The sequence below is a fragment of the Stenella coeruleoalba genome (assembly GCF_951394435.1).
Source record: "Stenella coeruleoalba genome assembly, chromosome: 6".
Taxonomy (NCBI): domain Eukaryota; kingdom Metazoa; phylum Chordata; class Mammalia; order Artiodactyla; family Delphinidae; genus Stenella; species Stenella coeruleoalba.
In genome coordinates this window covers 83,074,921-83,101,665 of record NC_137151.1, presented here as the reverse complement: position 1 = coordinate 83,101,665, position 26,745 = coordinate 83,074,921, and the positions used below count along the sequence as shown (strand labels likewise).

Sequence of the window (26,745 nt, the reverse complement as noted above, 5' to 3'; positions counted from 1 at the left end):
GGAAGCTGCAAAAGAATAAAGGTCATTTTCTCAATTTAAAGAATGAGAGAAATGCCTGCCAGTTATGCCAGTATCTCACTTCATGTTAGCAGCGCTCTTACTTTTAAATAGTGCTCTAAAAATCATTGCTTTTACCTTATAAAAACTGGTTTGGAAGCTGCTGTCCAAAATCTTTGGAGTAATTTGTATATGCTGTTAACCCGTTGTACCATTTAATTCCAGAAACGAAATGGAAATGTGGGCAAGACCATCTTTGAATATAGAACACAGAATGTGGCACGCTTGCCCATTATAGATCTTGCCCCTGTGGATGTCGGCAGTACAGACCAAGAATTTGGCATCGAAGTTGGGCCAGTTTGTTTTGTGTGAAGCAAGCCGAGATACATCAACAATGAGCACCACCCCGACCCTCAATGACCACCACCATTCACAGGACTTTGACTGTTTGAAGCTGATCCTGAGACTCTTGAAGTAATGGCTGATCCTGCATCAGCATTGTATATATGGTCTTAAGTGCCTGGCCTCCTTATCCTTCAGAATATTTATTTTACTTACAATCCTCAAGTCTTAATTGATTTAAAATATTTTTCAATAAGCGGTTTAGGTTTAAGATGATCCATGATTATGACAACCTTTAAAAAAAGTAAACTGTTTGAATAAATAAATCTCCATTTTCTTCAATTTATTTCAATGTAATGACAAAATTGCTTAGTATTTATAAGAAAATCTTTCTTCCTGGCAGATAGCTTAAAGAGTGGGGTATGTAAAACCACAACACATGTTTATTTCACGTGGCTGCAGTTGGAAAAATAGAAAGTAGTGCCCTTTTGTGACCTCTCATTTCCAGATTATCAATTAAAAATGAAAGCAAAATGTTTATCCTTGTGATTGAAACCCACATGCATGTCTTGATATTGTATAACTAACATGGAGACTCTTTAAAGGGAACCATGAAAAACATATCAGTTTCTCACTGTCTTAAATGGAATGTTAAAATAGTATATATTCAATGGAATTTCTGAAAAAAAAGTAATCCTAAATTTTTGTAAAGTGTGGTGAATCTAGACTTCTTCCTCATTCAATTTTAAAGCTACCTTTCCCTCTTGACTCGATCTATCAATATAGGTAGAAGTTAAATGAGTATACCGTTGAATACATTTGAACTTCCTTGTTTAAGAAAACATAGAATGCTAAATAATTTCCACATAACTTTAAAAAAAAATGTTCAGGACCCAAAGTTGAGAGTCTTCCACATGTACAATCTCATCTTCCTGAGGCCTATAACGAAGAAAAAGATTTAGAAACTCAGAGTTGTGCAGCTGATTCTAATCAAATCTGATGATTGGAATTAGAACATTTGGCCTTTGAACTCTCATAGGAAAAATGACCCAACATTTCTTAGCATGAGCTACCTCATCTCTACAAGCTGGGATGGACTTACTAGTCTTGTTTATATTTTAGATACTAAAAGGTGCTATGCTTCTGTGATTATTCCAAGACTGGAGATAGGCAGGGCTAAAGTGTATTATTATTTTTCCTTTAATGATGGTGCTAAAATTCCTTCTATAAAATTCTTTAAAAATAAAGATGGTTTCATCAATACCATTTGTGAAAACATAACTGTTACACTTCCCGTTTCTGAAAGAAGGAGCATTGTTCCAGTGCCTGTTCACTGTTCATCTGTCATACTGTATCTGGAATGTTTTGTAATACTTGCATGTTTCTTAGACTAGAACATGTAGGTCCCCTTATGTCTCAAGGATTTTTTTTCCTTAATTGCATTTGTTGGCTCCATTTTTATTTTTTCTTTAAAAATAAACATCTGGGACCATCCCAAAGGACAAGCCATGCACACAACTTTAGTGATGTATCTCTGCAAAGCATTGAATTAAATGCACGCTTTTGTCATGTCAATGGTTTTCGTTTCGTGGAATTCCTTTGAACATATTAGATCCATTTCATTTTCAGTAGTGAAAAGTTAGGTGGTGTGGTATTCTTTGTTTGCCATTTGTTTAAAAGATAAAACAACAAATACCTTTCATCATGTAGATACTGGCTTATAAAGAAAATCAATTTGCAGCATCACTCACAAAGGCAACACGACACTAATTATCACTCTCTATGCCCTTAAAAATCTCAGGATACTGACTATTGATAACAAGAGAAAAGCAACTTATTTTTCATGGTTGAATAAACTGTGATAATAAAACGTATGTCCCAGTGTATCACATATGAATTTAGCCTAAATGTTTGCAGAGTTTTACCTTCAATATTTATTTCACAATATTTTCTCCCAAATTGGTTATTATTTGAGCTCCACGTCTTGATTTTGAATATTTGAATATGTATATACCTAAAGATTTGTGAGTTTTGTTTGTAGTAACACTTCCTCCAAGTCCAACCTATACAAGTTGTACAAGTTCAGCTAGATGAGCCAGAAATGCGTGGTGATTCTCTTAAGTCAAAAGCACCGATAATTTTCAACTATAGAAATACCACTTCTTATTTGAACCTCAGGAATGTTACAAATAAAAGGCTGTCCCAGACCATTCCAGAATCCCTCAAATTTCTTGCCTTTGTTCCATATCTATAGGTTTCATTAGACGAGTGTACTTCTTTCCGTCATGTCCAACGCACACCCCAAACTCTGCATAATCAAAAGTGAAATAATCTGCAGCTGGGGAGGATGGTGAAATTAATTTATTATTACTTTATTAAAAATACAAATGAAAGTTCCCCAAATGAACAGAAAGGAAGAAAAATAGTAAAGAAAACACAGACAATGCTGAAAAAGTCCCAGACTCCTAACACAAAATTTGGCAAATGAGCCAGTTTCAATGTAACTTATTTTAAATTAAAAAAAGATTCAAAGAAATTGTAGAGAACATTTCTACTCACATCAATGTTGTTATATGGCAGAAAGCAAGTGCGAGAAAAATCTGGAAAAAAAAAATCATTGGAACCACCTCACTTAGAGTTCCTATCCCACCATGAAAGAAGAACACCTCAAGATAACACTTTTCTTTGAAATTATGAAAATTTTAGGAGAGACTAAGAATAATCACTTAAAAGCTGATTTGGGGGCTGAGGTCCAACAGTGGCAAACCAAGGCAATGATGCTGCAAAGACAACCAAAAGCCTATGGAGCGTGGGGCATGCCAGTAGGATGATTTTTTTTTTTTTTATCAGACTGGCTGGCTTACCCAAGAGCAGCTTTTCTTCTCAGTCTCCTTTATCAATGATCATTTTACTGAATATGTAAATGTCAGCATTCCCCAGGGACCAGTCTTTTTCTCTTTACCTTCACACTCAATACTCTTTCTTTCATCACCGGCTTTATCCATGTCATTTCTAGCTAATGTCAATAGCTCCAATGTATATACATAACCTAAATCTTTCCTGGGAGCTCAAGAAATGCATGCATAAATGTTTAACTCACCATCTTCATTTGGATTTCAGAAGTACTAGTAGCTCATTATGTTTCAAAAAATTACGATACTTATATCTCAAAGCTGATTTATGTTCTGTGTTCCCTATCTCAGGCAAGAGCCTCATCATTCATCCATTTAGGCAGGCCAGAAACCTGGTGGTCATTCTTGTCACCTCTCTCTCCCTTACAATGCCAGAACCCTGGCATTGCTAAGTATTTTCAATTTTGCTTCCTAAATGTTCCTTATGGCCATACCCTTCGCTCTACCTCCACTGCCACTATCCTAGCTCATATTAGCATTATTTCTCACCTGGGCTCCTTCAATAGCCTTCTAAAAGGTTTTTAGGCATCCATTCTTACCCTCTTCTGATCCATTACTCCCAGGAGAACCAGAGCGATCAATCTGAAATATAAACCTGAATATGTCACCTCACTCTCCGCCACCATCCAACACAACACACAGAGATGCACGCGCACGTGCACGCGCGCGCACACACACACACACACACACACATCCTTAAAAAGCTTCACTGGTAGCTTCTAGGATAAAGACAAAATACTTAAACTTTATGAGGCTCTGGCATGACCTGACTTCCTGCCTAATTCTCAAGCTTCATTTTGCCACCATCCGCTCTATTCTCTGCTTCACACACAATGAATTTCTGTCCATTTCTTAAACCAGATTCCCCATCCTGTCAAAGGCCATCTGCATTTGCATTTATTTTGCCCAGTTTACTAGTACTCATCTTTTAGAGCTCTGTTCAATGCTGTATCCTCATGAAATCCTCCTAGAGTCCTCACCCTTCACTACCTCCCAGGTTAGATAACGTCCCCCGTTATAAATTTTCTTGGCACCTTGTATTTTTTCCTTATAGCACAAATTATGATACTTTCTATGATTGTATGATTATTTGATTAGTCTTAATCTTCTCTATTAATTGTATTTTTTATAAAGGCAGGGGCTCTTTACAAGGATCCAACATACTGCTTGATATTTGTGTTTGTTCAAAATACATTCATTGAATGAATGATGAGAAAATATCTACTGTGTAACTGGAAAAGTATATTTAGAGAATATTCATAGTTGATTTACGTACTAGCATGAAGCACATGTCATTATTACTATTGTATTGTGATTACTGTTTCTATTTGTATTACTAGATAGAAAACATAACAGAAGAAGTGATTCTATCCACAAAGGCAATAACAACATACAACACTAAGGACCTAACATGATAAGACATTTATAGAACCTGATTGAAAAAAAAACATAACTTTTGACCAAGGTATGTAAAATAAGATAAAATGGGCATAATTGTGCCTTTTTCTCACATAGGGAAACTCAGTATTTGAAAAATGTAATTCTTTTTCCTAAATTAAAATATAAGTTTAGTACAATCTTACTTAAAATCCCTGTAGGATCTTAAAAGCATGGGACATGACAAAACCATTTTAAACCTCGTTGGAATCAAAAATATGCAAGAAAAATGTTAAGGAATCCCCCCCAAAACAGAAATGCTGAGTAAAGATGGGTCACTCTTCCTATTAGATATGAAAAAAATAATAAAAATCTACTGACCATGGTAAAAGAAGAGTATTTAGACAAGAATCTATATATCTATATTAGATTTATATATATAAATACATGTCTATATTATATTTTTAATGTATAATTAAATTAATTCTCATTAATTCAATAAATGGTGTTACAGTTACTTGATAGACATTTATCATTTTAAAGAATGTTTCCTTCCTTGGTCCTTAAACCAAGACATTTCCCAAATGGACTGAATATTTCACTTTTTAAAAAACCTCTAAATGTAGTATTTGCATAAATTATTTTGAGTAGTTTAATAATCTTGGAATGGTAATGAAAGCAAATATATAAATAACAAAGTAAAATGTTGAAATATCAGATTCTAAAATTTTAAATCTATATTATAAAACTCAATGAGCATGCATAAGAGCTTGTTTAAACAGGGAAAATTTTTGTAATAACTATGACAGAAAAGACTTGCTATACTTGCAAAAAAAAAAAACCCTTAAAAATCAGTACAAAAAAGCAAAATTATGCAAAATCCTATGTAGATAATTCAGAAAGTCATAATATAAAGGCCAATAAACATGTGGAAGAAATATAATGTCATTAGAAAGAAAAACTGCAACCAAAACAGTAAGATATTAAATTTCATCTATCAGAATTTGACAAATATTAAAATGTTTGATTGTAATAGGTGTAAAAGAAGATGCAGGAAAACACTCACATACACTTTCTGTCTGTTTTTCCCACTGGATGTGGAAAGTATAGTTACAGTCACTTTACCAAATTGGTTTACTTAGAGTTCCTGTAAATGTGAGTAGATAGTGCCACCAGAAGTGACCTGGGGGTAGGAGAAAGAAGAGGATACACTGGAGATCTTCCAGAACTATGAATTTTAACAGATGATGAGTAACTTAAAATATCATTTGTAAAAATTGCAGATACAAATATAAAATAGAATGGAACTTAAAATTCACATAACAAAACCAATTTCACAATGGTGGCCGATTAATTTACACTATAGCCTAAGAATCTGTTGTGAGTGCATGTTTTGCTTGTGTATTTCATGTAAGGATATTGGTATATTTTTTGTTTGGAATATAGTATCCAGTTGATGCTACAGGAAGTCATTCCATGCTTTATAGGCTGTTTTTACCATTTTACCATTTTGTGGGTAAAACAGACCAATATACCAACTGAATTGAATAAACACATGGTTATAACTGATCTAAATGGAGTATGCACAGTGGAACCACAGAACTAAGCCCTCTAAAGGAGGCTGGGATTTGGAGAGGAGGGAGAGCAAAGAAGACTACCTGGAAAAGGTTTTCTCTTAATGAGTTGTGAGGGGTTAAGACAGTGTCTTGAGCAATGAAGGCATACCAGATATAAGGAACAACATAAATTAGGGTATGCAGTTCTTAAGAGCTGTGGCTTGTTCAGGGAATCCCAGTTGGGCTGACATGGCAGTAGACTGCCTACAAGGGATTGTTTGGAGTTAAAGTAGAAAGAGGTACCATGAAGGTATGTCAAGCTAAAGAGATTGAAAATTATTCTGAAGAAGTTTTTTTTTTTTTTTTCCGGCAGCTATTTTTGGTTATAAGCTGGGAGTGTGAACATACTCTCTAGAGAACCCTTGGAAATGTGTGAGGAGGGTGTTTGTGATTATAGCAGTTGGGAAATATTCTAGGCGTTTTATGGATGGGCCAAAGATGTTGAATATCTTGCATGCAAGCTAATCCCTTTGAACAAAATCTGAACCATCCAAAATATCAATAGAACCTTTACTGCAAAATACCGAAGTTTTAAGCAAAGAAGTTACATATTGTGATTTGCATATTGGAAAGATCACCTCGGCAGCAATACTCAGGGAGAATTTTTACTGTGAGTGAGACTGACAACAGAGAGATTAGTTAGAACAAGTTTGGAGAAAAAGTAACAGGGAATGAGAAGTCAATGCCACTGAGGATGGAGAAAGAGAGACGGACTTGAAGAAATTGAAGAAATAGAATCAACAAAATCTGATGAAAGAGTGAGAGGGTGAGACAGCAAGAGATTTAGGATTATTCTCAGGTTTCTGGCTTCTTAGGTACCTGGATGGAAGATGATGACATTTACTAACATGGGGAATAGAAAAGGAAACAGGCTGAGGATGTAACTGATGTGTGTATGGAGCATCTCTCTGGAGATAAAGTGGGTGTTATATCTAAAGATATGTGAGCCATCACATCATGCAATAATGCAGTTTCTATTCTCATTTTTGCCCTTTCATGACTAAACTCAAGAAGACCAATAGAAAGAAATATGAAGAAAGATGAAAATTCTGGTTTAAAATCAAGCTAAGCAAAGATACCAGTGAGACTGTTATAATAAGGATCCCTAAAGATGAAATTGTACTAATTAAGCATAATCCTGTACAACTTACACTTTTAATTCTCTGCTGGATTTGATTTTGATGCCATCAACAAACACCTCAAATGATATTTAATTCACATCAATGCCTTACCATGGTACTATCTTACAAGTTAAAAGCAAAAACAAAAACACGAAGAGTGCATTTATTTTTATCTAAGAATACAATCCACCACAATTGAAAGAGTGTGTAACAAAAGCCTACATATATAAGCAATTACAGTTAAATGCCATCAATACTATAAGAGATTGGTCTGCACATATGTGAAGTAAAAAATGTGGATTCAGATGGTAATAAATAGAGGAAGGTAGAAATGCAATGTGAACAATTTTCCCAAGAGTTGAAACTGTTATGAGATAGATCTTATAACGAAAGGCAGCTGGAGATACAGAATGACCACAATTGTTAGTCACTTTAATGAGAAAAATGCAACAAAATTGAAGACATCTGTAGTCCAAATGTAAGCCCTAAAGATTCAGATAGGCAGATGCAGTCCAAGCCCCTCCTTGAGACATCTGACAAGTTTCTCTGAATAATGCTGTGCCCTGTGGGCTCTTACAGGCAGTTACAGCCTTCATTCCTTCAAATCTGTGCTCTTGCTGATGCCACTGAGGACAGTTTCCAGGTGGTTTAAACTCAAGACAAGATTTGAAAATCAGACCCCAATCATTTTTATCAGTAGCACAAATGATAACCCTCCTTCTGTTTAGTCTCCTCTCTCTTCTCATAACCCTTGAATTAATCACAACCTTAGCCCTCAAAATTAAACCCTCCTTTTCTTAATCCATTAAAAACCAAGGATGCCAAATCCAACGCTTGATGATGCTTTCTCCACATAACCCCTCCCACCACAGGCACAGCATGCTGTCCTTTTCCCCTTTCCTTTGGAAGTTTTGCTCCCTAATGATTTCATTCTGGAGCCAGATGATTTCATCGACCATCTGTATAAGGGTACTTTCCAAATCTACTTAACTGCCCCTGACCTAGTATTCTCCAATCAGTCACACATTTTATCATGTTCAGCTATCCTTCCAAAGGAATCACTGTCATGGTGAACTGCCATGTAGAGAGCTGTGAGTAAGACTGGAGTTGTGTAACTTTCCTCTGAGTTCTTCTGTGTTAAATAGAAACATCTTTTGCCTGACTTTTGATGTCCTCCTCTTGCTGTCCCCATTGTCCCCTCTTAACCTAATTTTCCCAGCAACTATGTGTATACTCTGTGACTCTTTCCTCAGTCTAGTCTTTGAAAATAAATGTGTTCTGATCCCTTGCCCAGGTTCTTCAGTCTCATCCTCTTCTTCGCTAAGATGTTGATTCATCTTTCTTTCTTCCACAGTAGGTATCTCCTCATCTCCTGTAAATCTGATGCTGTTTCACTACACTTCCCTTGACCTCAAGGCTCTCCTCAAGTAACAGCCTTCCAATAGTTAAAACCTTTATATGGGTCTACACTGAGATGTAGATTAGAAAAAAAAAAAAGACAAAAACCTGTCACCTGACTCTTCTAAGCTCTCTGGTCCAGACTATACTTCCAGCCTTATCTCTTACACCACCACATGAAATCCATGCTTCATCTGAAACTGGGCTAATATAAGTTGCCAAATATACTTCACATAGCCTTTCCTGAGGACCTCCAAGCAGACATGACTGTTCCTTCCTTGGGCCTTTCTAAGTGCCTTGGATCTCTCTAATACAACTTACTACGTTGAATCTCATGACATTGTTATTTTCTAAATTTCATGGAATCTCATTCTCCTTGAACCTCTTTGAGCACTTGGTTCTGAGGCTTGCATTTAATAATTGCTCAGTACTGTTGTTGAAATAAATAGATTTAGGTAGCCTGGATTCTTCACTGTCCTGTGAGCATGGAATAATTATCCCTGCTTCGATTTCTCCTCTTTTTTTGTTTCTTACTCTAAAGTGGCTTTCCTTTTTGCCACAATTTACCAAAATTATTCCCCTTCTTTATTACACAACTCAAGTTTTATCTTCTTAAAGACTTTTATGACAATATAATCACCACTGGCTAATTCCTTTTCTCATCTACTACCTATATCTCAGATGGTTGGCCCAGCATAATTTAGCACTTAATTGTTCACCATCTGAAGGCTTTTGTACCATTTCATATGGGTTCAACTTATCTATTCTAGACAACACATTCCTAACAAGGAGTGATCATGTGTTATATTTCCCTATAGTGTTTGGCAGAGTGCTGAGTAGGAGCTTCTAGTAGAAAATGTGTTGCTCCACCCATATTCTCTCTTCAAAGCCAAAGCATCAGCTCCTGGAATATCTGTTACTGAGGACTCACAGCCATGCCCCTCATTAAAAATTTCCTTCAATCACCAAGACTGCCTTTCAGAAGGTTCTCCCACTCTGCACCCCTTCCAGGTTCTGGCCCAGAGTCAATGACCGTCTGAGTCAAGGTTACACAGACCCTTCACTCTTACTGTGAATTATAACAACTCTAAAGGGCCATCTCAGTTCCAGAGCTTCTTGTAGGATTTCCCAAAGCCTCGATGTCAGTTGCACGTGGGTCAGCTTCTCCTTCTGTCCAAACCTGACCTTCTGTATCTCCCGAGATGACTCTCCAGTAAATCTTCACATAAGTTGCCATAGAGTCTGTTTCCAGGGAACCCAATCTAAGACAGAGCTTAAATCTTTTTATTATTTCTCCCACCTATTTAATTATGAAATAACTCCTTTTCAAAATTGAAGCAAGTGTATCATTGCTTTTCCATCATCACTGAACTGGTGTGAAATATAGTAATCCCCATTTATAAATTTATGGACTACATAGGGTAGCCTTTCTTCTATTAATGAACATCATGTTAGATATGGTTAAAAGATGCCAAAGTCATTTTGTGTATTTTAGTGAAATTTTAAAGGGAAATAGTTTTTGAACAAGATTTAAAGAGGTGAGAAGAAAAAGGAGGAAAAATATGATCAGATAAGAATTTGTTTAAAAAAATATTGGCTATAGATGATTGCCTTTTTTTCTTTATGACATTAACTCAACAAGTGATTCTTCAAAAATTTCTGAAGACCTTAGGTGTGGTAAATTGGGAAACATAAAGATTTAGGGAGAGCTTTCATGTATGCTCCATCATATAAAATATTTTCACCAATGTTGTATCAAGCTCACTTAGTGAGTTATGATTCAATGGAGAGTTTTGCCTGAAAAGAAAATATTTTTCACAGTTTATGATTCACTTTTAAAAATAAGTACATTCCTCTAAGATAGAACTCAGACAAGTAAAATTTTAATATAAACTAGATAAAAGCACAATCACTTTGATGTTATTTCTAACTTTGGAGCCATTACTGTTATTTTTCTTTATGTTTTTCCTAATTATTAACAAAATAAAAAAAATCTTATGGATCAAATGGTATTGTGTTAAATGAAATAAGCAGCATACAAAATTACACGTGTATTTTGTCATAATTATGTCAGCATATACAACGAAGACTTTAAGGAAGTATCCACAGATGTGAGACATGGATAATTAATTTTTCTTCCTACTTTTCTCCATTTTCCAAAAATGCTGTTATGACTGCAAAAATTTCACCCTCAAAACCTATAAAATAAATTTTATAAATGAAATATTTTTTGCTTAAATGCCAGCTTGAAGATAAAGAGAGTTGTATTCAATCTTCCATCAACAAAGAGTTAAAAAAGTGATACTGTAACTGTGAATTAGAAGATTTAATTATATCATTATTTGCCATCTATAGGACATAGGAATAGTGATATAACCTCACGTGACCTTACTTTTTAAAATACGCAATTAGTGGCCTTGTAATACATTAACCTTAAGCATCCTTATCCTCTTAATATGCTATAATTTTAAAATTTAAACAGCAAACATTTTTTTTTTTTTTTGCGGTACGCAGGCCTCTCACTGTTGTGGCCTCTGCCGTTGTGGAGCACAGGCTCCGGATGTGCAGGCCCAGCGGCCACGGCTCACAGGCCCAGCCGTTCTGCGGCATGTGGGATCTTCCCAGACCCGGGCACGAACCCATGTCCCCTGCATTGGCAGGCGGACTCTCAACCACTGCACCACCAGGGAAGCCCTAAACAGCAAACATTTTTTTTTCACACCTAGGTCACTACACTTTCCTGGTTTCCCTTTATTCCTACTCCAACTCCTTAGCTGCTTCATCCTCACTTCTCCAACCTGTAAGTATTCAAATATCCCAGAATTCAGTTCTTATACAGTTTCTCCTTTCTTTCTATACTCAATTATTTAATGATTGTATCTACTTCCATGGATATAAAAGCCGTATATATGCTGAAACTCCTAAATTTATTTTTCTAACCTGGACCTCTCTTCTGACCTCCAGATTTATACCTAACTTCCAACTCAGCACGTTTACTTAGATGATTGATAGGCATTCTACATTTAACTTGCCCCATCTTGTTAAATCTTTTAGCTCCTCAAATCTTTTACCTTGATAGTCTCCTCTATCTCAGCTATTGGCAACTTTTCTCCCAGTTACTCAGGCCAAAACACTTGGATTCTTGCAAACAACCTAAACCAACTTGGGCTGATTTAAGAAATGCAATTTATAGATTTTATTTGAAGTTCAGGGAAATTCAGAGCAAGTTATAGAACCCAGGTTCATAAAATGAACAGCTATGAAGGGAATGCTGACATTCAGAGCCATCTTCAAAATCACACCCCAGAAGCAGCCTGGTGAAACCAACGAACTGGGCACTGGATGACATTTCTGGCACTACTGGCCAAGTTTCTTTGGAAACCTGGCTATTACTGCCCTCACTACAGCTATGACCACCACCATTCTCCTTACTTCTGTGCATCATTGTTGAAGTAGGCAGAATAATAGCTCCTAAATGTGTCCACATCCTAAGCCCTGGATCCTGGGAATATGTTATGTTACATGGCAAGGCAAGGAGGAATTAAGGTTGCAGATGGAATTCAGGTTGCTAATCAACTAACCTAAAAATGGGGAAATTATCCTGAATTTTCTAGTTGTGGGCTGGGCTGATGTAGTTAAAAGAGTCCTTATAAATGAAAGATGAGGCAGGAGAGCCAATGTCAGAGTGATACAATGTGAGAAAGACTTGACCAAATATTGCTGGCTTTGAATATGTCTAAAATGAAACTGCAAGGAATTTAATTTCTGATGCATAACACAAATAGACTCAGATAGATGATAGATAGATAGATAGATAATATTTCTGAAAATATGCACAAGAAACTGCTAACATTTGTTGCCTCTAGCTTGGAGGATAAGTAGACTAAGAGTCTTGACATTTGACTGATGGAATTTTTATTTTTGAAAGTATTATTATTATTAATTATATAGAGTGAATACATTTCAAACTATAAAGTCAGGTATGCAAGACGATGCTATTTTCATTTGCAGTAACTAAAAGATTAATAACTTGTTGGTGGAGAAGGGGCTGACCCAAGAGGGAAATGAGGCAGTGTTTAGAGGTGGTAGAAAAAGCCTAAGCTTGCAATTGTTCTTAATATTAATGTCTGTTTTGCCAGACCCTGCTTACTTCCTTCTAAATTACCAGCAATTTCCTCCCTGATTACTACCACTTTGGAGACTTCCTAATTTACTATGTTACTATTTCCAGGGATTGTGTCATATAGAAGCCCTCAGTTTTCAATATGTCCCAAGGAGTTCCACTAAATATGATCTAAAAATCTGCAAGATTCCCCATTGCGCATTATCTCTGTTCCCAGCATGAGTTATATTATCTCATATTCCTGAAAGTCATTGCATTATTAAGCCAGAGATCTAGGATTCAATATGCTTTTTTTCAAGAAAAATTACTAGATTGTAAACTTGCATTTTTTAAATCTATGAAAAGTTGACAAAAACCAGGAATGTTTATTATGATATTTTATTATGAGTGTCTGTAAGAAAAAAAAGATCAACAACCACATACAAGCTTACAAAGTTTAATTTCAACACATTCTCTGTTATTGTGACAAAAGCAGCCCCAAAATTTATTTTTTGTTGTTGTTATTGACTTTTACAGGTTGCAGAGAAAGAGTTCCCGGCAGTGACACACCAGGAAATCTTTTTGACCGAAGACACGTACAGATGGTGTGCATCTGTGTTTTGAACGTAAAGCAACAATTGACCTAGAGTTTTAAAAGTGAAAGTACATTAGCACCAGAACATGTGTCTTTAAAGCCTTGCCAAATATTGGTAATCTTGACCAGCAATGACAAGAAAAAGGAAAAGCACCTTTAAAAGAAGTTGATATTCAAGATTAAAATAATTATGGCTTCAAAAATATTTCTTTAAATTCTTGTACTACACTTTACTCTTTTTCTTTTAACCAATATTTTAGGAACTTAATCAGTGAAATTTATAAGTTTTGGTATTTTATACAATTATTTTCATCTTCTGGGGCTTATAGAATTCATCTGTGTTTCTGACCAGGTTGAGGTAGTTGAAACAGGAAGGTCTTTTCTAATTTCATGTTTGACTATTTCAGAAGAAAGGTTATCTTTTGATAGTAAGCACTGTCATTGCTCTGCAAATGGGCTAGTATTCAAAGAATGTAACACAGTGTTATTGGAAGAGTGTTGAAGTTTATTTATTATAGCACCACTGAGACATTTTGAAATTGGAATTGGTAAAAAAATAGAACAAAAAGCATTTGAACTGTATTTGGTGTAACAGCAAAAAAAAAATAATAAAATAAAATTTTAAAATGTATTCTTTTTTGGTCAAATTACACTTTTTCCAAAAATTTTGGAAATAAATAACTGGAACTTGGTCACTTGTACTGGTTGACAAGATTAGAACAAGAGGAACACATATGGAGTGTGAAACTTTTTGCTGGGATTTCAGATAGAGTTTGGTTTATAAAAAGCAAACAGGGCCAACGTCCACACCAAATTCTTGATCAGGACCACCAATATCGTAGGGTGCAATATCTACAATAGGTAGTCTGACGGCCTTGCGTGTTCGATATTCGAAGACTGTTTTGCCCCATTCCCCAGTGTGTTTCTGTAAAAAAGAGCAAAAAAAAAAAAAAAAAAAAAAAAGTAAGTGATCATGACATTACAATTACTTAGACAGTTTCTCTGTTTGACAAAGTTAAAAAAAAAAATTTTGTTGAAGGAAGTTGCCAACTCGCCATGTATATTATCTTCCATACATCTGAGACCTGCTCCAGTCCAAAGTGATAATTCTCCCAGTCGATAAACCATATTGTTAACCAAAAGCTTTATAGGGCTTCAGGGTAAACCCAACAAGGAGATTGCCACAGGCCAGTCCATTCTCAGAAACCTTGGTTCTGGTCATTGTTACTAGGTATAGAGCTGGTTTACTTAGAAGTGGATAGGTCTCTCACACTGGAATCTGTTAATATTAGAAGTGAATTCTCCTTCTGTTCATGAATGATAATAATAAATGATTGATTTAAAGTTAACCTTTAAAATTAAAAAGAGATTTTAGATTGAGTCCATATGATGGCAATTATGTAGAGTGGATAGTAACTGTCTAAATTATCTGGCAAAGTTTATATCATGGATTTAAATTTCAATTGCTTTCACATCAGCTGGTTTTCACCTGGAGGTTGAGACGATATAGTCATTTTTTGTGTGATTTAACCTTCCCTGGAATGGATCAGTAGATTCAATATAACTCACACCAAATGCCATCTTTTGTTCACCCTCATTATTTTTATTCCTTCTTTTCAAAGTAGCATGATTAAATGAGAAATGCTACGTTCATTATGATGCATGCTTATAAAAATGCTGTTACTTACAGTGCAACCATCCTCCAGAACTGAGTAGGTGAATTTGCCATTTCCTTCAGCCTTGAATTCACCGTCATTTGAGCCCATCAGCCTCAAGGCTTTCTTCACATTCCCACTGGCATGATCCATGTATGCAATGCTATTCTTGCAGTGATATGTGATGTTCTGGGAGGCCTGGCTGGAAAGAAGTCGGAGGAATGCCAGCTGGACATCGAGGACATCTTCAGGAAGTTCAGGATTGCCATAGCTAAACTGTAATACGGAACAAATAAGGCTGGTCAAACATTATAGCTGCAATTATACATAAGGGATTCATGCAGTGTAGTATGGTCATTGTGTAAGTTGTTCATATATTTTATGTATGACTATGTCTTTATTGCATGTATAACATACAATGCTAGAGTAAAGAAGGTCTTAAGAATTGAAGGAAAGTTGGTAACTTACGAAGAATAATTTAATCTAGTTTAGCTTTTGAGAGACAAGTTATAAAAGTAGTTACCTGAGTATATAAAATTTTTCACTTTTCTATTTATTAACTAAATTTGTTTTGTGATGAGCAAATGGGAGGAACAAAAATGTCAGCTAAGTAGAGATGGATTAAAGTTAAAGAAAAATGGTATATCTTTTCTTACCTGAAAACCACCATCCATGGATTCTCCAAACCAAACATGTTTCTTCTCAGCAGCAGAATTTGTCCACCAGTTCTTACGTGGAACAGTCAAAGGACTGGCATTTATGCACGTTTCCCCAGTTTCCATGTTACAGTATACTTTAATAGCATCCATCTTGCAACCTTGGTTAGGATCAACCCAATATTCTCCTGAATAGTCACAAAAAGGACAATGGAATTGGTTATAATATCCAGTAATGGGATTTGGACCAAAATGATTTTGTAAGGCATTCATAATGTTGACTGCTAATGTATTTGTACTTTATGTATTTGTACTTTTATAGTGTAGCAGAATAGAGGAACTTTTAGATTGTTTCTTAATTTGAAAAAATTGATAATTAGATTTATTATAAAAATTGTTTCAATAAATAAATGTTGCAATAATTAAATTACAAATTATGTCTGCATCAAATTACAAACACAGTGATATATGTTGTTTATTACTCAAACAACTTTGTGATGATATGAAAAGACATGCCAAACTATAATTTGTATTAAAATTTTTGTAAAACTGTCTTTAGATTTTCCTACATTTGGCATATTTTGAATTTACATTACAGTTTAAGTACACCTACAAAATTCATATTTTCTTACTCAGAATATCAAGGAGTTTCAATTCAACTAACATTCTTTAAGTACGATCTCTGCTATATAATATTTTCTATTCCCAGTAAAATTTTCCTTTCCCCTAAATTCTGACATAAGCAGTTTTCTTTGTTATCCTGTTGCCATGAGTGTGAAAGATTCCCCAGCGTACCACTCTTGAGTTCAGGATGGCAGAATTTCAGGTCTCTGCAGTTCCGAGCAGGGTTTTTACGGGAACCATCAGGACTAAGGAGGCTTTCTATTTGTCCATTGACTGATTTGAGTGACGTCATAATCTCGTCGGTGTTGATTTTGAAATCCATTGGTTCATCTCCATAATATGGGGCAAAACCCCCAGATTTTTCACCTCCAACGCCAATGATGCCACTAGGCCCACCAGGACAGCATGGACCAGGGACACCAGGGGGCCCAGGAGGGCCTGGTTGTCCTGGGTGGCCTGGGGAGCCCTAGGAAGGGTAAGAACATACATCACTGAGGGGCACTTGTTCGGTATCCACTGAAAAAATATGTTGCTAGCCCCCCAAAATGCATTACAAACAATTAATATATTGTGTCATAGTAATTGTTTCAGTAAAAGTTTATTTGGGTTGTTTTGTGATCAAATATTAACCAATTTATGATAACTATAATTCATTGTTATGACAGTGTGTTCCAGTGTGCAAGAAGAATTGGTGTTGGAACACACACATCTCACATGTTTCCTTCTGTATAAATGATGTAAGCAATTCTAATGCTGACATGACAGAGGGGTTATGATCAGGAAACTTAGATTCTGGTCCCAACTTTGGAATCTAACTTTGTGTTTTGGGGATAACCACTTAACTTATTTGTGTTTTAATTGTGTAACTTGTGGGGATAATAGCTTTTCTTCTTTTTACTCCAAAAGTGTGGGATAGTAATGTTTTAGGAATGATGGTATCAGTAGAAAAACAGGAGTCATGGAAGCCGTTTGAGAAGTGGAATGTACTTTACACTTGTAAATCATTAAGATTATCATAATTGTGAGATGTCTAATATGAGATCAGTGCTGGCAGAGTTCATCTTATTAATTGGGCTATGTCTTTATTCTGATATAAGTGTTACCTCATAAACTGTAAGAAAGGTTTTTTTCTCCCTGTCATTATAGTGTGATGAGGAAGTCTTCATGTGGGAGAGAATGTCTTAAAGTTATTGTTCAGGTCCTAAATTAGGTTTGGTAATTGCATCGTGTTTAACTCACTATCTCAGTTTTAAAATATTGCAAAGTGTTTCTGAAAATGTGAAAATTAAAACAAATTAAATACACATATTTATAAGTGATGTCTTACCTCAGATCCTCTTTCGCCTCTGTTACCTCGAGGCCCTGGTGGTCCAATGGGACCAGGGTGTCCACTTGTTCCATCTTTGCCAGGGGGCCCACTGGGTCCAACAGGTCCCTAAGAAATTATCATGATATCACAATGCTAGAATATTTTCTTGCAGTGCTAACATTTTAAAATATGGACCTCCCAATATCTGTGGTACGTACTCTGGGGCCTGCAGGTCCTGGACTACCTACTGCACCTTGGTGACCAGAGGGACCCTGAAAGGAAAGGAAGGTGAATATGAGTGAAGACTTCAAAAAGGCTTAGGAAACTGTATGTTCAAGATCAGATCAAGAAACATGGGGATCATGATAAAATATGATTTCCTTTTCCTTTAATATCCCCATTGTCTCATGCCAACTACTATTTCAAATAAGCCCTCAAATCCATTTCTAATCTCTTTTAGCATAGACTTGCACAGATGAACAATTTTCTACCATTGGTCTCTAAGATTTGCCTATCTCATTAGTTAAAATGCATTGAGGGGATTTTCTAACAAAATGGATGCACTTACTGGGGAACCTGGGGCACCTGGATTACCAGGGAATCCACGATGTCCTTTGATGCCATTAATGCCACGTTCACCCGTTTCACCTTTGTCACCACGTGGGCCTTGGGGACCCTTCACAAACACATTAAGGTCATACACACATACACATTGGAAAAACAAAATAGGATTTATAACAACTAAGTCCACTTTATAACATTCTACAAGCTAGAAATCCCATCTACAAACACTGCATACTTGGAACAATAAAGATTGTTCTTGTGGTTGTTTTGATCTTGGACTGAGAATTGTATGCAGCCCCATTAATTGATGTGTAATCTCATAGCCCCAAGGAACTTTTAGATTCTAAATTGCTTTCTATATCATCAAAGGAAAGTTTAAATTTGGTTCCATAGTTATGTATTTAGTCATCCCTTTTTGCTGAGCATGCCAGAAAATAGAATATTTCCTACACTGTAGAATTAGTTAAAAAAAAAAAAAAAAGACTTACAGGAGGACCTCTTGAGCCAACAGGACCTGGAGCACCAGAAGGACCAGCAGGGCCCTAAAATAAAAATAAACAAATGAACACGCACAGGGAAGTGTTTATTTATTGATACAGTTTTGTTTTACTTAAACGTTAATAATTTCATTGTGAGGGAATAATGATATGTTTGCTATTATTGAAAATTAGTATTATTTTCTCCTTAAAAATCCTTTACCTGTTTATAGCTATACCAGGGGGTCTGAATAGGAAAGCTGAGGAAACCCTGTTAATTCAAGCTTATATTGACCAAGTGGATATACACTTGGTGTGATTAATGCCATTGTGAATTTTAATAATGAATTCTTCATTGACTACTGCCAGAAATTCTCATATATCTTTATTACCACAGTTGCCTAAGGACTGACTAGCATGCAAAACTGTGAAACAATTGAGAGTAGATCTTTTGGTTGGCAGATATGACATTCTATTTTCTACCTACTGAGCTTATTGAGGAAGATAGATGAGTAGGGAAAGATGGAGTTCATGAGAACTCACAGTTTCTCCTCTGTCACCACTCTTTCCAGCTGCACCGACAGGGCCAGGGGGGCCTGGATGACCAGGAGCACCAGGGGGGCCAGGAGAGCCATTTTCACCACGGTCACCCTGTGGACAAGTTCACAGTTCCAAAATCAATCTGATCAGCAGCTATTGTTCTAATTACACAAACCTATTGTACGTGTGCCTGTTATACCTTGCTACCAGGAGCTCCATCTCGGCCTGGCAGACCATCTGATCCAGGGTTTCCCTGATTAAAGAAAAAACAAAGAGGAAGAAATGAAATCAAATTCTTTGGAACCATTTAAATACCATCTAAGCCCTGTATTCTCAATGGGAAAAATATCATCCTAAAGAGGATAAAAATTGGTTCTTGGGAGTGAAAAATCTTAGATATGACAATGGGTGTGGCCCTGCAAGGAGTGACAATACCTAAACAGATATGCAGTATATCTATGGTACTCAAGTTTCACAGGGTGAGAGAGCAATAAGTGACTAGGAAAAAAAGTCTAAAAAGGAGCCTTAGGGGGAGAAACAATAAATAAAATCTTGACACACTGTAATTTAAGCTGATAACGGAAATCTACAATTTAAGGAAAGACTAATCACAGATAACACGCAGTATATTTTTACCCAGAAGGAATGTTGTAAATTGGGGCTCTCCCCATCCGCAACGTTTTTCTTATTTAGCTAAATATCATATTCTTTTCCATTAATGATCATTCATTGGGTAAATACTAAAGAACATGAACATCTAAGGCTATTCTAAGTTGTAATAGAAAGAATATCTATTACTAGAGAAAGAAGGAGAACTTTGAAATGCACAGTCCTCGGAGAGAGGTTCTCCTTTATGACAAAGAATGTACATCTTACCACTTTCTTGATGATTTTCTTTTATCATAGAAACTCAATGGCTCAATTTGACCCTTGCTTAAATAAATTATCAAATACTACCCGGCTTATTGTGTATTTTCTAAGAACTAGTATTTACATCTCTTCCAGGTTCACCAGCTGCACCAGCCAGACCAGGAAGACCCTGGGCTCCAGGAGGACCACGTTCTCCATTGAGACCACTAAGTCCTGGCTTCCCACTTTCACCCTGTGTACAAAAGAATAAAATAAATTTGTGTTTTAACCTAAGAAATCAATTAATATGATATTATCAGCTGTCTTTATTTCCCAGTTTCTATCGAATTTGTTCCTAAAACTATCCCTGCCATAGGGGAAAAGCTTTGGGGAAGCAAGTTTCTTGTCTTTTCTAACTTGCCCAATGAACCTGGATACCAAAAGCCTGAGTAATTACATTGATTATCATATTAGAATACATCTTAATATGAGGTACATAAATAGACATGGCTATTGTAAGAAAAATATAATGATGAGCCATCATGAAACTATAGGTTTACGGTACCCATTAGAATTAGGTTATATTGAACATTTGGCTCTATTTAAAGAATATATACATTTATTGGGAATGTTCATATAAATTGACTAGACTTAAATGTTATATTGTAATTTCACTACAATCGTATATGACATTTAGTTTAAAGAGGTGCTCAAAGTGAAAAAAGGTACGCCTTAATAAAATACGATTTTATTACCCTATTTCCTAAATAAATATTTAAGATGTTGAGCACTAGGATGTTATAGTAATATCAGTGAAAGAAAGTCAGGAGTATAAAATGAATTGAGTTGATGGATAATTGGTATCAATTAAAGGCTTTCATAGGTCTATAACCTGACATTATTTCCCGCTTCAAGATTGACAGTCAGCAAACTGAAGAATGCTGACAAGTTTCCTAACAGGTATTTGAGATGACAAGATATTTTTCTGTGATATCAATCTATTTGTTTTGATGTTCAAGGCAGGTCTATTATGTGCATTGTTTTTGTGTTCCAGAGACTTTTAATAATATGCATGCTTCCTGAAAATTTGAAAATATCAAGAATTTGCATCTAATTACAGGAAAACTTGATCATTACATACTTGCTATGTTTATGTGATGTCTGAAGACTATCAAAGGAAACAAGAGTCCAGTGAAAGATAGCTATACTCACCTTGGGGCCCTGTGGGCCGACTCTGCCCGCAGGACCTGGCATGCCTTGTGGGCCTGCAAGACCTCGTGCTCCAGGAACCCCTATAATCCCAAGTGGGCCTGGAGCTCCCTGTTGTGACAGATAATGAAACCTTAGTTATTCTTTATGTGACTATGTTTTCCTCTGTTGGATTTGTGATTGAAAATAAAACTACTGTCAATCAATAGAGACCACTCACCGGAGGGCCCTGGGCGCCAGGTGATCCCTTCTCACCTGGTTGGCCAGCATCACCCTTTGGTCCAGACACCCCAGGGCTGCCAGGAGCACCATTATTACCAGCTGGACCTGGGGGGCCATCTTTGCCTGGAGGGCCGCCGGCTCCTGGGGGGCCTGGGTTACCCTACAAAGAAATGTTTGAAATTTGAATATTTTATAATGAACAAGTAATTTTTTCCCCTCTTTTACCTGCATTCAAATAATTTTATATGGGATTTAATACAAAGAGAAGTAGCAATGGATAAGTTTCTCACCCTATGTATATATGAATGCTTTTTATGGAATATATGGTTAAAAAATACTTTAAAAAGTTCTTACATTACTGCCAGGAGGACCAATAGGACCACGAGCACCAGGGAAGCCAGCAGCACCCTGTGAAATTATAAATATATTTTGGATGTCAAAAATCAAGGAAAACAAATAATTAGCCACTAAAAACAAATATAAATTGTAAGAAATGTGGTAGGACCTGCATTCTACTCTGGGATCACTTGTGGTTTGTTTTTTCCTCTTGGAATTTACATATAACTCACATATGAATGAGTGATTATAATTTTATACTCTCTTTAGGGATCTAGTGCTTTCAAAGCAGTTTTTATACAGATTGATATTAATTAATGCTTTTCAATAATAGTTAAGAGGATCATTACTTACAGGACCACCAGGACTGCCACGTTCGCCTTTGACACCTGGGGGACCAGGGGCACCCTATATGGAAGGGAGATGGAAATGGTTTATAAGAATAGCACCAAAATCAAAATTTGGGAAAAGCATTAAGCCTTTGTAAGTCAGTAACTCTACTTATCATGATAATCATCTTGTAATACATACAATCATTATGTTGTACCTCTTAAACTTATACAATATAATGTTATATGTCAATTATATCTCAGTAGAACTGGGGGAAAAACATTACTACAGAAATGAGAAGCTACATCAAAAAAAAAAACAAAAACCAGTAACTCTATGAGGACATTAAAATAATTTGACTGAGGTCATATCTAGATTGTTGGAGTCAAGCGTCAAACTCAGAACTGTATTCCTAGGAAAACTGTACCCTTGTCACCATGACAAGCTCTCTCAGTATGAAATACTGAAGTATCGACAAATCTAAGTGCTTTCCATTAGAAGGCTTAGAGAAAGAGAAATACTTACAGAAGGCCCAGCACTTCCGGGGGGCCCTGCGATTCCAGGAGGTCCACCTTCACCTTTCTCACCAGGAGCGCCTCTTTCACCTTTACCACCAGGCTCACCGTTCTGGCCCTGCATTCAGAAACAAAAACAGCCTGTGAGCTTACATCCTTCACAATACACTGGGCTTGTCCTTATTTTCCTTCAGAAAATAGAATTCATCAGGTGGAGAGCTATTGAAATAAAATTGGAAAAGAAGAGTCTTTGAAGACATGGAAGAAACAAAGACAATGAAAATGTTTCCATGACAGGGACTTCCCTGGTGGTCCAGTGGTTAAGACTCTGAGCTTCCACTGCAGGGGGCGTGGGTTCGATCCCTGGTTGGGGAACTAAGATCCCGCATGCCCCATTATGTGCCCCACCACCACCCAAAAAGAGTTTCTATGATAAAAGAAAATTATCAAGAAAGTGGTAAGATATACATTCTTTGTCATAAAGGAGAACCTCTCTCCGAGGACTGCGCATTTCAAAGCAATCACCAGTAAATGCATTTGAGAAAGATGGGGCTTAGAGCAAATTTTAATTAGTACCATCTAATAATGGAAGAACCTTTCAAATTTTCAGAGTGCTTTAGGTCTAGGGTAATGTTAGCCTCATTTACCTGGCATAAAGACAGGCCAGGTGTTTTTATCTCCATCGTTTAAACAGTAAGAATAGAGATAATGTGTAAAAAAAAAAAAAAGGTGGATAAATGAACCCCCATAAGGAATGAGTGGTTGAGATAGATTAGAATTCAGACTTGACTTATACTTCTGCTATTTTTCAGTGAGATAGTGATTCTGGGCTGTATGATATGTATGTTTTAATGTTCATACTTACAGGAGCACCAGGGAAGCCGGCAGGTCCTGGTGGCCCATGTTCACCTCTCTCACCCTTAATTGAAAAATATACTCATTAGTCACAGTGAAGACATCTTCCCATTGGGAGCACACGTCATCCTCTGTATCATCTTATCTTTCCTTTAAGCTAAGAAAAGATAGTGTTAGTGTGCAAAGCTAACTAATGTAGCTTAACCTCTGAAGACTTTTCCATTTCTCAATAAAATTCAAAGTAGACAACACCAGAACCATTGATTCCTTCTGCTTTTGACTGTGATATTATTTGCAAGAAAAATAATTTAAGAATTTTGAAGTGTTTAAAAGACTTACTTGTATAACTTCTAAAATGTAAGGATTTAAAAAAATTAAAATATGGTAAAAGTTTTGAGAAATCAATCATTAAATTAATTAATTAAAAGCATTTACTAAATATCTCTCCTGAGTCTGCAAACCCTGAAGGTAGAGAATTTTAGATCTAGAAGGAGGCTCAGGCAAAGATCCTATAGCTTTAAGAAATACTCATTTACAGATGCATATTACTTGTGCAATTTTTATATTTTTTCCAGAATTATTTAGGAAAGATGGTAAGACTTGAAATGGTCTCTTCTGAATTTTAGATTTAAGAACTTTAACCTTGCCTTGCATGTCATATGATGCCTAAAGACAGTATCCCATCATTGAGACTCAGGACCACAAGCAGAATTGCTAAAGAGGGAAGCACAGGTAGCTGCTGCCTGTGTGGGCTTAAAATTATGTTGAAATGTCTTAAACACTTACAGGGCCACCACGAGGACCAGCTATACCCGGAAGTCCAGGGGCACCACTTTCACCCTTAAAAAAGAGAAAAATAATTTATATTGCCCTGCATCCAAACAACAATGACGACAAGACATTTTCCATTTCTAAATAGTGTCAAGCGTTACCTTATCTCCAGGCTGACCAGCTGGGCCAGGGGGACCAATGGGACCAGTAGGACCCTAAAGAAAATAGAAATATACTTTAATTTCGAAGATAAAAAGCACCATTTTCCTTATTAATCAAAGAGCATATATAAGGACATACTGTTCATCTAATAAACTAGATAATATGATTGCTTTGATAGCTTGAATGATATGCTCTTCACTCAGTGTGTAAATACTGCAGAGCTTAGTAAATATAAGATTTTATGGATTATATAATTCAGTGGCAAGTTATAGATTCATTTTTCCTTTCTATTGCAGAAGATAAATAAGATGTGATATAAGATTTCACAGTCGTATCTTTTAAAATTAAAGTGCATTGCCTTATTCAATTGTATGGTAATTCAAAATATTTCATTTAACCACTTAAAGTATTGTTACATATATTACAGTTTTCACATTGAAGTTTTCAAATATTAAAGTTTTACTTATATTACATAAATAAAATATTAGATTTTTTAAAAAATTGTATGATGGCTTACTCATCTAGTCTGTTAAAAGTGAAGCATTTATGAATTTGTTTAAGGCAACTACAGTAAAGATAACGTCTATCTAACGGCTTAGTTATCATGTTTATTTGCTACAGTCATATCTAGGTGTTTACTAATGTGAATAGAATTGATTGTAATGTGTTTTTTTTCAATTTTTATTTATAATAGTTAAATAGTTAAATAATAGTTAAATAGTTATATAGATTCATGGAAGTTTGCAAAGAAATATACAGCAGAATCCTGTGCATCTTTCTCCCAGCCTCCTTCAGGATTACATCTTACACAACTATGATATAGTATCAAAACAAAGCAATTGACATTGGTACGACCCATAGAGCTTATACAGTTCGCACCAGTTATACATGCACTCATTTGTGTGTGTGTGTGTGTGTGTGTATGTAGTTCTATGACATGTTATTATGCGTAGCCTCACATGACCACCACCACAATCAAGATATTCAAAGGTACAATCATCATAAAAGACTCCCTCATGTCACCTCTTTATAGTTACACCCATCTCCCTCTCCCCTATTCCTCAATTTTGGCAACCATAAAGCTGTTCTATATAATTACGTTATTTCACAAATGTTACATGAATGGAATCATGCAGTACGTCCTTTTGAGATTGCCTTTGTCACTCAGCATGATGTCCTTGGTGTTTGTATAAGTTGTTGCATGTATCAACTTTTTATTGCTAAGTAATATTCCATGGTATGAATGTACCATGGAATTTCAATGTTTTTTAAAATCAAAAAGTTCCTTTATCAGCATTGAATTTTAGTGACTTATTATGACTTCAGCTTATAACATTTATCATACTTTTGAGATTTTTTTCCATTCTTAGGTCACTGTTGAACTATTAGTGATAGAAATCAGGAATTTTAACAATCATGTCATTTGGGTCTTCTTAATGCCCAGAAGGTGGTAAAGTATGGTCTAACTTATCATGAGGAGTTTTTGGAAAAAATAGAAGTTGAGGTGAGGGACTACTCCATATCACATACAGATAAATTCTGTTTCTCCCCAATTCAAGTACTCACCCTTGGACCATCTTTCCCTGGAGCACCATCGACACCTGAACTGCCGGGCTCACCCTGTCAAATAAAACCCAGTGTCATCAGATTAGAGGTATTTTCACTGAAAACATGCCAAGAAGAGGACAAACTCTCAAGATTAGCTGCAACGTATAGTAGGTGTTCTGCTTAAAAAGTTGCTTTAGAAATCCATCTCAAATTACACTTACTAGATGGGGGTGGGGTGGGAGGGAGGTCCAGGAGGGAGGGGTTATAGGTATACATAAACCAGATTCATTTCATTGTACAGCAGAAACTAACACAATATTGTAAAGCAATTTTACTCCAATGAAAAATATATATATATAAATAAATAAATAAGTAAAATGATAATATTAATTTTGAAAATAGATTACTTTCCAGAAATGTTGCCTTCCTTTAACCAACAAAGTCTGTTTTATTACATAATTAACAGAGAATAAGTTGGTACCTTATCACCTTTTGGACCAGGGCCTCCAGGACCCCCTCTTTCTCCAGGCATTCCTTGCAGACCAGGTGAACCAGCATTACCAGGTGGCCCAGGGGGACCAGCAGGGCCCTGAAATTAAAGGAGAAATAGTAAATCACAAGAAAGAAATGAAATGCATTTTGTAAAATCTAGGTGAATTGAATT

General features: G+C 36.0%; 2 protein-coding genes across 2 annotated transcripts in view; one reads left to right on the top strand and one right to left on the bottom strand.

Moving 5' to 3' along the window:
- COL5A2 (collagen type V alpha 2 chain) overlaps window positions 1-1,871 on the top strand; it is a 68,122-nt gene extending 66,251 nt beyond the window's left edge. The window contains exon 51 of the mRNA XM_079925031.1: window positions 223-1,871. Coding sequence (XP_079781157.1) covers window positions 223-369 — 147 coding nt within the window. The 3' untranslated portion in view covers window positions 370-1,871. The remainder of the gene's footprint in view (window positions 1-222) is intronic.
- A 12,270-nt stretch (window positions 1,872-14,141) lies between these two features.
- Window positions 14,142-26,745, bottom strand: part of COL3A1 (collagen type III alpha 1 chain) — a 37,880-nt gene continuing 25,276 nt past the window's right edge. Inside the window, exons 31-51 of the mRNA XM_079925202.1 lie at window positions 26,563-26,670; window positions 26,100-26,153; window positions 24,533-24,586; window positions 24,387-24,440; window positions 23,611-23,664; window positions 22,756-22,863; window positions 22,255-22,308; window positions 21,919-21,972; window positions 21,563-21,724; window positions 21,346-21,453; window positions 20,279-20,386; window positions 19,484-19,537; window positions 19,288-19,395; window positions 18,757-18,810; window positions 18,273-18,380; window positions 17,923-17,976; window positions 17,723-17,830; window positions 16,567-16,861; window positions 15,772-15,959; window positions 15,149-15,391; window positions 14,142-14,385 (exon numbers count right to left, since the gene is read on the bottom strand). Of these exons, the coding sequence (XP_079781328.1) occupies window positions 14,239-14,385; window positions 15,149-15,391; window positions 15,772-15,959; window positions 16,567-16,861; window positions 17,723-17,830; window positions 17,923-17,976; window positions 18,273-18,380; window positions 18,757-18,810; window positions 19,288-19,395; window positions 19,484-19,537; window positions 20,279-20,386; window positions 21,346-21,453; window positions 21,563-21,724; window positions 21,919-21,972; window positions 22,255-22,308; window positions 22,756-22,863; window positions 23,611-23,664; window positions 24,387-24,440; window positions 24,533-24,586; window positions 26,100-26,153; window positions 26,563-26,670 (2,277 nt within the window). The 3' untranslated portion in view covers window positions 14,142-14,238. The remainder of the gene's footprint in view (window positions 14,386-15,148; window positions 15,392-15,771; window positions 15,960-16,566; window positions 16,862-17,722; window positions 17,831-17,922; window positions 17,977-18,272; window positions 18,381-18,756; window positions 18,811-19,287; window positions 19,396-19,483; window positions 19,538-20,278; window positions 20,387-21,345; window positions 21,454-21,562; window positions 21,725-21,918; window positions 21,973-22,254; window positions 22,309-22,755; window positions 22,864-23,610; window positions 23,665-24,386; window positions 24,441-24,532; window positions 24,587-26,099; window positions 26,154-26,562; window positions 26,671-26,745) is intronic.